Below are 10,408 nucleotides of genomic sequence, written 5' to 3'. Positions count from 1 at the left end.
ATGCATATACATCCTCTATGCCTCAGCTTTCACACCTGTAAATGTGGAGTAAAAATAGTACCTACCTCGTAAGTAAATAAATGTTATCCTTAGAAATCTGCCTGGCACACAATACATGTTCAAAAATGTTGGCTGATATTGATATTACCACGACTACAAGGCAATTGCTAGGGAATGGTTGAATTCAGCCTCGATTAGGCGTGTATGTTTCTCACATCAGTCATAGGTGATGGGATGTCAAAGAATCCTAATCCTGAAGAGTGATGTGGTTTTATTCCTCGACTTTCTACGTTTAGTCCTGGGTTTCTGTTTGTGCTGCTTGTTGATATCTTTCCCTCTGGCCTAAATACACACAAATATAAACGATTGAAAAATGACTCTTGAATTTCTAGGAATCCCAGGGTAACGAAGTAGTTTTTCTAGTATTTAGCATACTTGACAGAAATAATAAAATTCAGAAGCTGTTTAAAACTTGGTCCAGAAATAAATTAAAATATGAAAAAGAAAGTGTTCCACAGACTTCTCTCTCCTAATCAGGTGCCCATTTAGAAGTCATATAATTTATTACTTTCAAGGTCTGTTTGGGCTGGGATGCACAAACCGCCATGCGGTGGTGGTGGTGAGTGGAGCCATGAATGGACCTGTGGCTAAAATTACTGAAACCTCAAGACAGGGTTTATAGAAGCATATATGCATTTTTTTTCTTTTGTTTTCACTTGTGCCACCTTGAACTGAGCCCAAATTGTGTCTTGTCTGTTTGTCTCTTTCCTTGCAGTGGAGCCCTTTAATACTCAACCCCAGTTACACTATATTGCACTTTCTAGGAGCTACAAAGGTAGTTGCTCAGCGTGGTGCTTTGTTCTTGCTGACATGTCTTTTTTAAACAGTTACGGCCTCATGCTCTCTCATGTCACTCCATCTTCCCGCTTACCAGTTTGAAACACACATCCGTTGCTTTAAGGCAGGTGAAGTTTTTAACAGTCTGTTAACTGTGCAAACTTTTCCTGCCCCCTCGTCACCTCCGGGTAGGAAATTTCTGGAAGGCTGCCTTCCTCACAAAGTAAAGGTGGATAAGATGTGCATGACATTGTGCAAACATGCTGTGAGCTGCTGTTTCCTTGGTCTGAGTATATTGCAATGGCTGAAAATTTCCATTTTGTATTCCATTTTTCATGGAGCTGTCATTTTAAGAAAGGCAAGTTGTTGACACCACTCCTTTGCTGACTTTGAGTTTGGTCCTTTTGTTATCTCCAGAACAGGCAGCTCCAAGGTCTGAAGGGACTGTTCAATAAGAACCCCAGGCACAGTACTTCAGAAAGCAATTCCCATTACGTCCGGAAGCGATCGATTGGAGATCGGATTCTGCGCCGCACGGCCAGCGCGCCGGCCAAAGGCAGGAAAAAGAGCAAAATGGGCTTCCAGGAAGTGGTGGAGGTAAAGGACTCCGTGTCCGAGGCTGCAAGGGATCAGGATGGCGTGGTGAGGAGGACCACAAGGAGCCTGCAGGTGCGCCCGGTCTCGATGCCTGTTGACAAGTGCTTTCTGGGGGCTTTGTCGCTGCCTGTATCCGAAACAGCAAAAGACACCGATGGAAAAGAAAACTCCCTGGGTAAGATGCTTTAAGTTTCTCTAAAAAGAGACCCCTGTAAGCAGCATTTTGACCTCTAGTTATTATAATGTGGTTGACATTTTGTAGTCAAAGTAAAACACACTGAAAAATAAGTAATTGTTAAAGTTATTTTTTTAAAAAAATATATATTTGTATTGATTTCAGAGAGAAGGGAGAGGGAATGAGAGATAGAAACACCAATGATGAGAATCATTGATCGGCTGCCTCCAGCACGCCCCCTACTGGGATTGAGCCTGCAACCCCGGGCATGTGCCCCACTGAATCTAACGATAACTTTCTTGTTCATAGGTCAACACTCAGCCACACCGGCCGGACTAAAGTGATTTTTTTTTTAGACTAGATTTTAAACTTTGGGGAGAGGGTGGTAGAAAAGCTTAAGCCTCAACTCACATTGAATCTGAGAGTGACTGAGTGATGAGACACCAGCAGGTGTGACTGCAGGGATCTGTGGGGTCTGGCAGGGAGAGGTGAAGCCTGCAGAATAGGAGCAGAGACCTTGGTCTTCTCGGTGGGCGCCCTATATACTGATTGCTCTCAGGTTGAATAGGAACATGTTGATTTTTCTGAAGTTGCATATAGTTGTTTTTCTCTCCCCAACATATAATACATTTCTGTGATTGGGAATGTTTATGGAGAAAGAGGGAAAACCAGATGTTAAAGCAAGTTACTATCTTCACTTAAACATCTCTGATTCCTCAGAGGTAGCTCAGGCGCTGTTTTCCTGTGGCCTCATTTCCCCGAACCCTGGATGCTGCTGGGAAGGCAGCCTGCCTGCAGCTCCTTCCCGGTCATAGGCTCCTCAAGCGTGTTACTCGGCTTTTCCCCTGATTTGACTGCAGTACCTCACTCATATCAAGACCTTGATAAACAGTGAGGTTTGCCTTGCAATGTACCGAAGGCTTCTTGGCTTGTCGGTGACTCCTCCTGCCTTATTCTAGATAATTTAGCACCAAAACTGTTTCCGTTTGATGTCTCTGAAACAAGTATGTTTTATTTAAATCAGAATAATTTCACACAAGTAGAATGTGATACCTATTTCTTTTGGGAAATTCTCCTTTTATCATGCAATCTAATTTCAATAATCGATTTTCTCACAAGCACCATTTTGCTTATATTGATTTTTATTTTAAAGATATTCAAGGGAGGCACACCAATTTTTGAATGGCTTATTTGAATAAGAAAATGGAGTTTAAAAGTCTGAAATTTTTGCTAAGAGGAATATCAGAGGAAAGATGAAATACATGATTCAAAATTTACATTAGAATTCCATTTGGGAGAAAATAAAACAATATTAATAAAAATTGGTAGTTATTCTGTCAATGCCAAAATTAAGATATTAATACTGTTAAGGTGAGTTAGAAAGTAATATTGAGGTGATGTTTCTTTTTTTCCATTTAAAAAACAATTATATAAGTTAGTCTTTCATATATGTATATGTATATGTATATGTATATATATATGTATATGTATATGTACAGATAAAATTTGTGGCAAATATGGAGCAATACATAGCCATGGGATGGTTCAAGTTATAATGTAGAAAGATATTAAGTGGAGAAAATGCTGAATACAAAATTCTATACATAGTTCTATTCCTCTACAAAACTTACAGTGCCTGACTCTGATTGGTAACATCATTGGAAATTTAATTATTTTCCTTATAATTTTAGGGTTTATCAAAGATTTATGATGAATATTTTTAGTTAGGAAAATATTTAATAATTAAACAAATTCTTTTTTTATAGATTATGACTGAAAGCATTGAAATACTATTAAAAGAATATGTTCAAGAATTCTTAAACACCCAGTATTGTCTTAGCACTATAATAAGCATAATGGGATACCCCAAATAGCTGTGATTTGTGTGTTTTTACAGTTTTCCTTTTTGTGCTTGATATTTTCCTGCCTCTTTTAGGGGAGATTGCAATATAAAATGTGTGTACCAGAAACAAAAATATGATAACAGAAAACTAGGCATTCACAAGGGGATAGAATTAGTGACCAATTCTTCAATTTTACATTTTAAAGATAATATATTGGCATTTTAATATATTTATTGCACCTTCCATTTTGTTTTAGAAATTATATTATATCTTTTGCCAGAATGATTTTTAAAAATAATATGATTTGTACTTTTAAAACATGCTTAACTCTGAAAACTTATAGTATCTTGCTTACAGGTACCACAATACTTTGTTTAACAGAGCTGTCTTGTTCTGTTTTTATTGCCATGCTTCTGTGTAGTACAAATCTGAATAGGAAACAACTTAAGGTAATCCTCACTGTAAAAGTATGGTAACTCATTGACATTTTTTTTTTTGGATAATGAGTATTACATCCTCCACTGATGTAATAGATATTCAAAGGGAAACTTCAGTGAAATTCCTCTACATATATTTTACCATTTCTTCATCACACAGATACTTTGTTGAAAATCTTTGCAATCCATAATTATATCCTTTCATGATGTAACAGATGTACATTCCCCATTTGTCTGTCTGAAGACAAACATGAGTGTGTGCAGCTTCTACATAAAGTGCTACCCGTCACCTAAAATGTTGTTTGTTTCCTTCAGCAGAAGATGAGGATGGCAGCAGAAATGGGAAGGCAAGTATAAAAGATCAACACTTTCCACATTTCAGCAAAAAGTTATCCTCTTCCTCCAGCGCTCTCCTCCACAAAGACATCAGCCAAGGGGACTCTGCTGTTTCTACTACCAAGATGTCAATCACAGAACAGGAGGGAGTGCCAGGTCCCAAGGGTGGGAGAACCAAACCAACAGTGTCAGGTGATGGCCAGGAACACCGCTGCCGCAACAAATCCCTCTCCCCAAGGAAGCATTTGGTTCTTAATCCTGCAGTTAACCTAACACAAGATCGGTATGGTGTGAAAACTAAGGAGAATGGGAATGCCGGGGGCTTTGTGGAAGGGAAAAGCAACTTGTCAGGAAGCATCCTTTCTCAGAGCGATCTGGAGATTAAAAACGTGGATGGTAATTGCGGTAAGGGTCGAGCTGCAACATCCTTTTCTTTGTCAGACGTCTCTACGCTCTGTCCCGACACACCTGACTTACATTCTACCGAGATTCTGCAGGAGAGTGACATTTCCCATCTTATCGACAATGTCACTTTAACGAATGAGAATGAGCCGGGCAGCTCCATCTCAGCACTGATTGGCCAGTTTGAGGAGACCCGGGATCAGGCTAACCTCACAGTTGTTTCTCCTCTTCATGGCACCCGTATGAGGTCAGACCATCCTCCCTTGCCCACCATGGACCTAAAAATGCCCTTCCAGCATGACTTTCCCAAGGGAAAACCCAAGGCATCCTTACTCTGCTCAACTCCTGAGCGGATTGCATTCTTAAGTCCTGAGGCCTCTGAACGCTCAACACACACAGTGGTTTGTGAAACTGCCTGCACTCCTAACGTCTCTAAAGACAAACTAGATGATGACCCTTCTGCTAAGGCCAAGACAGGGGCCACGGAAAGCAACTTGCCATGTTCCTCTAACACTTCTCACTGCTGGTTACCAAAAAGTCCCACCGACGGGAAAGACTGGGAAATCCTGAAGAACAGCCTCGCCCCTTCCACCAACCTGACCCTGGGAGACGGAATAGCTGACCCCACACTCTGTTTAATTTCTGGGGAGAGCAGTCTTGTGGAAATCGATGGAGACTCAGAAAATCTGTCTATAACCACCTATGATTATAGGCGAGAAGGCACAAGTCCCCTTGCTTCTCCTTTCAAACTGAAGAACAGCCGGGATGTGGTGGACCATTTCCAAAGAGGCTTGAGAAATGGCTACTGCAAAGCGACTGTCCACCCTCCTGTCTCAGAAATATTCAACCCTAGTCAAGATGTCAAAAATCAAAGTCGTTCTTGTCGAGCCTACCAGGGTGCTGGTTTTATGCACAAGCACTTCTCCAATTCAGATGCAAAAATGAACCAGACCTGCGTGCCCCCGTCTGGTGCCCAAGACTTGCATGCCCCTGTGCCCAGGCAGCCCCAGCAGCCTCCTCTGCCTGTCCTGAAGCTGCCCAGTCCTTGCAAATCCAAAAGCCTGGGGGACTTAACGTCGGAGGACATCGCCTGCAATTTCGAAAGCAAGTACCAGTGTATCAGTAAGAGTTTTGTGACAACGGGCATCCGAGACAGGAAGGGTGTGGCTGTGAAGACACAGTCGTTAGAGCCTATGGATGCCCTGACCCAGCAGCTGCGGAAACTCGTGTCCTTCGAGCAGGAAGACAGCTGCCAGGTGCTGTATGCAAAGCAGGATGCCAATCAGCTCCCCAGGGCGCTGGTCAGAAAGCTGTCATCCAGGAGTCAGAGCAGAGTGCGCAATATTGCCAGCCGGGCCAAGGAGAAGCAGGAAGCCAACAAGCAAAAGGGTGTGAACCCCGCCCACATGGGTGGAGTGGTTCTTCGAAACAAGCCCATGGCGCCCGCACCCGCGGGCAACCGGCACTCCACGGGCTCCTACATAGCCGGCTACCTGAGCAACGCCAAGGGCAGCGGCGTGGAGGGCCGGGGCATCCCCGAGGGCGCCTGCACAGCCCTGCACGCAGGCCACACCGACCAGCTTTGTTCGGATCATTCTGTTTTGCAGACAGAGCCAAGCAGCGATGATAAACCAGAAATTTATTTTCTTTTGAGACTGTGAGTTAACATAATGCCGCATTTTCCATGTTTACAAGGTATTCTGTGGGACTGTCAAGAGTTTTCAGTAAACAGGGTCCTTGGCTTTGAAATGATTTGGACGTGTATTTTTAAACTTGTGTTTTGGTCTGCCTTTGACTCCATGGGTTCTTCCTGCGTTTATGTATAGATTTGGGTGGCACTCCCCACGCACCTATATGATCTTTCTCCCCTGTGGTGTAAACTCTGTTGGTATGAAATATGTGCATGCCCTACATGCGAACCTTCTCAGCGGCTTGGGTGACAGTGTACGTATGTTTCACCTCTAATCACAGTCACCAATGTAGTCATTTTCACTCTCTAACCTTAGTTAGCTAAGAAGCTTTGCAAAGGACGGAGGGATGAATTCTTTATTTTAAAGCCATTGTCAGCGTTCCTACTTTTCCTCCTTTGTTGAGAAGCCTAGATGCGTTTTTACAACTTGGTTAAAAGGCGGTTAAAATAGTTACCTTACCTTTTAAGATTTCTCTTCCCCAACCAGAATAAGAGTTCTGGTAGCTACTCTCCCCCCCCCCACCCCCCCCATTTTACAGCAGGCGGTGAGGGGGTGGAATAAAGCAAACTCCTGTATATAAAGACAAACTTGTTTGTTTTACATAAATTTTGTTACATATTTTTGCTAATGGCTTTGTATGTAACAAGAACACAGTTGCCAAGCTGTTTGTTGTACTTTTGAATTTTCTGATTAAATTATAGGCTGCAAATAATGGCTTTCAGAATGAGGGACTTCCAGACACTAACAATGGTAGCAGAAATTGAAAGCTTCCCCCAAAGCTTTTAAGAGAAAAAAAAACACCCCACAAAACTTTATCCTAATAAAACCCAAGTGAACAGATAATTAGAAGAAATCTTTTCCTTCAGGGAGCCAAGTAACTATATTTTAGTACCCACATACATTATTTTCACTGTGAATCCATTTTTTATTGCATGTTCAGATGTCTCTCTTTGCTTTTTTGTAACATTCACTTCAATGATGTTCTCCGGGAATTCATGAAAATATAATTAAAGCAGATTTTTAAACACTTGGTGACCCTTTTTTTTTTCAATTGAAGTTCATATGATGACTGTTAAGTAAGGAACTCAAAACAGTTGGAAATATTTTCCTTTTCATCTCTTTTCAGCAGAAGGGATAAGTTCTACAGGGGACGGTTTTAAGCAGCAGTTTATGTCTCTGGGTGTTTTCATTATGCTTCAAAGACCATATTTGTAAGGTGACTTGAAATGAAATCAAATATAATGAGTTCCTTGAATTTGGTATTGGTATTGCTAGTTTAAAAATATTCCTTCCTGCAGGGGAGGGTGGTTGGGAAGAGATCAACCAATGAACTTGTATGCATAGATGCATAACCCGTGGACAATGGGTGGTGAGGGCCTGGATGGGGGAATGTGGGGAGGACGGGAGTGGGCTGGAAGAGGTTGGGACGTGTTGGAAAAAGCAGGCAAGATGCTTTGTTTGGCAGATCAGACTACGGAAAGCTTTGTTGTGTGAGGGAAGAGTGGGGAGGAAAGCAATCAGACCCTGGTTACCCTCAGTCCCCAGCTCTGAACTTCCCCCAGTGCTGAGGGTCTTCCTCTCTTCAGACAAGTACTGGATGCTGGTTGGGATTGAAACGTAATGGTGAGAGGGAGAGTTACTCCTCTTCATTCCCTTAGTGAACTTGCGATGTTTTTGTCTTCTTGGGAGTTCTGAACCCACAAAGTTTGATCCTTAGACGTTGGCTTGTTTTTAAAGTGTACTTGTCTGAAAAGAGATCGGCATGATGTAAAGGTGTTGAAATTCATTTGCAAAGGGATAGAATGAAGCTGCCTGCCTATTGGAATTTGACAGAATTTGTGTTCTTACAGAAACCCAGGAGTTTACATTTGGATGTCAACCCTGTCACAAAGTGACCTAGTAGTAAAATACGTTTGGTGCCAAATGGTAGGTTATCAGACCAACCCCTTGGTGTCCATGTGTGTTTGTTGTCCATACATGCAATCTTCTTCTAATAGAACTTAGGAAGAGAAGAGAAAGCAAGTTCATAATTACTGTTTTAGGATGGCCTAATAAGGCAGAGGAGTGTGAATGTTACATGTCCCGCATGGTTCAGGGTTCGGGATCTGGAGAAGGGGCCGCACACAAATGAAAGAGACGAGACAAAAAATAATTTGGAAGTATTGGGGGCCAGGCGGAAAGCCCAGTGCAAGGGAATGGACTTCCACTGGTGCCCAGGCCTTGCCAACCTTTTATTCAATTTTGGATACACATCTAGCCCTTAGTCAGGCAGCTAATTGCCGTAACAGACAGACTAACTTAAAGGTCAGTAAATATTAGAAAGATTTACTCTGAGACTATTTGGTCAGGAAATAGCTTGAGCCCCCATTGTCTGGACTAAACAACCGGTGCATAGCTCTGGCCCTTGCCAGCGGCTCAAGGTTCACCAGCATTCCAGGATCCTTGTTTACACTTCTTTAATATGTAATTTCAAAGTTTTCTCATTTGACTTGTTTCTTATAAGCTAGATGGAATATTCCAAGGCTGAGCAGTGACAGGTGGCTGGGAGAGTTGTCTACAGCAGTGACAATATCCACAGAAGACAGAGTAAAGTTTCTTTACAGAAATCTGATCAAGCCATCTTTCCTGCTTAAAAGCCTTTTAGTGCAGTGGTTCTCAACCTTCTGGCCCTTTAAATACAGTTCCTTATGCTGTGACCCAACCATAAAATTATTTCCTTTGCTACTTCATAACTGTAGTTTTGCTACTGTTATGAATCGTAATGTAAACATCTGATATGCAGGATGTATTTTTATTGTTACAAATTGAACATAATTAAAACATAGTGATTAACCACAAAAACAATATGTAATTACATATGTGTTTTCTGATGGTCTTAGGCGACCCCTGTGAAAGGGTCGTTCGACTCCCAAAGGGGTCGCGACCCACAGGTTGAGAACCGCTGCTTTAGTGCATCTCCATATTTATAGAATAAGATTCCATATTGTTGCATACAAGGTCGTCTTTGATTTGGTGCCTTTGTCTGTTTCTACAGCCTATTTTCCTCTACCTTAGAATGCCCTTTCCTTCTTTGCACACTGCATTTTTCAAGATGTGTCTTGGAAGATCCTGTTCTCTAGAGAGTCTTCTCTGATTCTCGTCTTCTCTTCCCTGTTTGTACCCAGCCCATCTAGAATTACTTGATTCCATTTGGGGGTCGCCAGTTCCCCTCCGTTGTATCAATCTGTTCACATGTCTGCCTTCTCCATTGGACTTTGACTTCTCTGAGGGCAGTATTTAGACCCGTGCCCTTTCCCTAGCTCAAGGCTTGGTACAAGATTCTGTGCTTTTTTCTCCTTCCACACACACAACAAACTGAGACATTGGACAAATGTTTTCTTTCACATTTGCCTACATTCTCTTATCAATTTATCAAATGTTTACTGGATGCAAATAAGTACCAGGCTTGTTAAGAACAGAACCCTCTGGCATATTTCAAAATGGTTCTTTTTGTCCTCCTGCTGCTGGAAACTTGAGGGGATTTTTCTCCATAGTCACTGTGAGGACCTAGTGGAGCTGTCCTGGAGGTAAAACTCACAAATGTGTGGCGGCCCTGTGACTGGTTCACTCTGGAGTTTTTAATTCTCAGATTGTCCACACTGAGCCTCCAACAATTCATCCATTACAGGTTTTCCTACTCTACCATTGGTTCCCATGGAGGTGACTGTTCCTGGGTTTCTGCTCTGGTAAGTTGTGATTTTCTGTATTCACATATAAAAATTCTCTCCAATTTTGGGAGCAGTGGTTTGCCCTGTGACCTTATATCTGTGACAGATCTTTTTTAAAAAGCTGTTAATTTTTCATTTTGTTCTGCTTTATAACTGCTGTTAGGATGGAGTGGTGACTTCTAAGCTCCTTAATTTCAGATTGGAAACAGAGTCCTGAATCACCCACTCTTTAAAAGAAACGAAAATAGCTGACTTCTTGCTCAGTATTACAGAAAAAGTACCTACTGCAAAATCTAACATGCTAACATTGTATTGGGGGGTGGGAGTGAGGTGAGTGCTCTCCTAGGGAAGCAAGAATGAGGATAAAGGCAATTGAGGCAAA

At 42.0% G+C, this 10,408-nt stretch overlaps 1 protein-coding gene across 1 annotated transcript in view; it reads left to right on the top strand.

The window, feature by feature from the left end:
• PLCH1 (phospholipase C eta 1) overlaps window positions 1-7,346 on the top strand; it is a 146,320-nt gene extending 138,974 nt beyond the window's left edge. Inside the window, 3 exon segments of the mRNA XM_015567911.1 lie at window positions 776-835; window positions 1,255-1,609; window positions 4,206-7,346. Coding sequence (XP_015423397.1) covers window positions 776-835; window positions 1,255-1,609; window positions 4,206-6,289 — 2,499 coding nt within the window. The 3' untranslated portion in view covers window positions 6,290-7,346.
• Window positions 7,347-10,408: the final 3,062 nt, after the last annotated feature.

Source organism: Myotis davidii, unplaced genomic scaffold (assembly GCF_000327345.1).
Source record: "Myotis davidii unplaced genomic scaffold, ASM32734v1 scaffold1284, whole genome shotgun sequence".
In the NCBI taxonomy this organism is placed as follows: domain Eukaryota; kingdom Metazoa; phylum Chordata; class Mammalia; order Chiroptera; family Vespertilionidae; genus Myotis; species Myotis davidii.
This window is presented reverse-complemented; position numbering and strand designations above follow the sequence as displayed.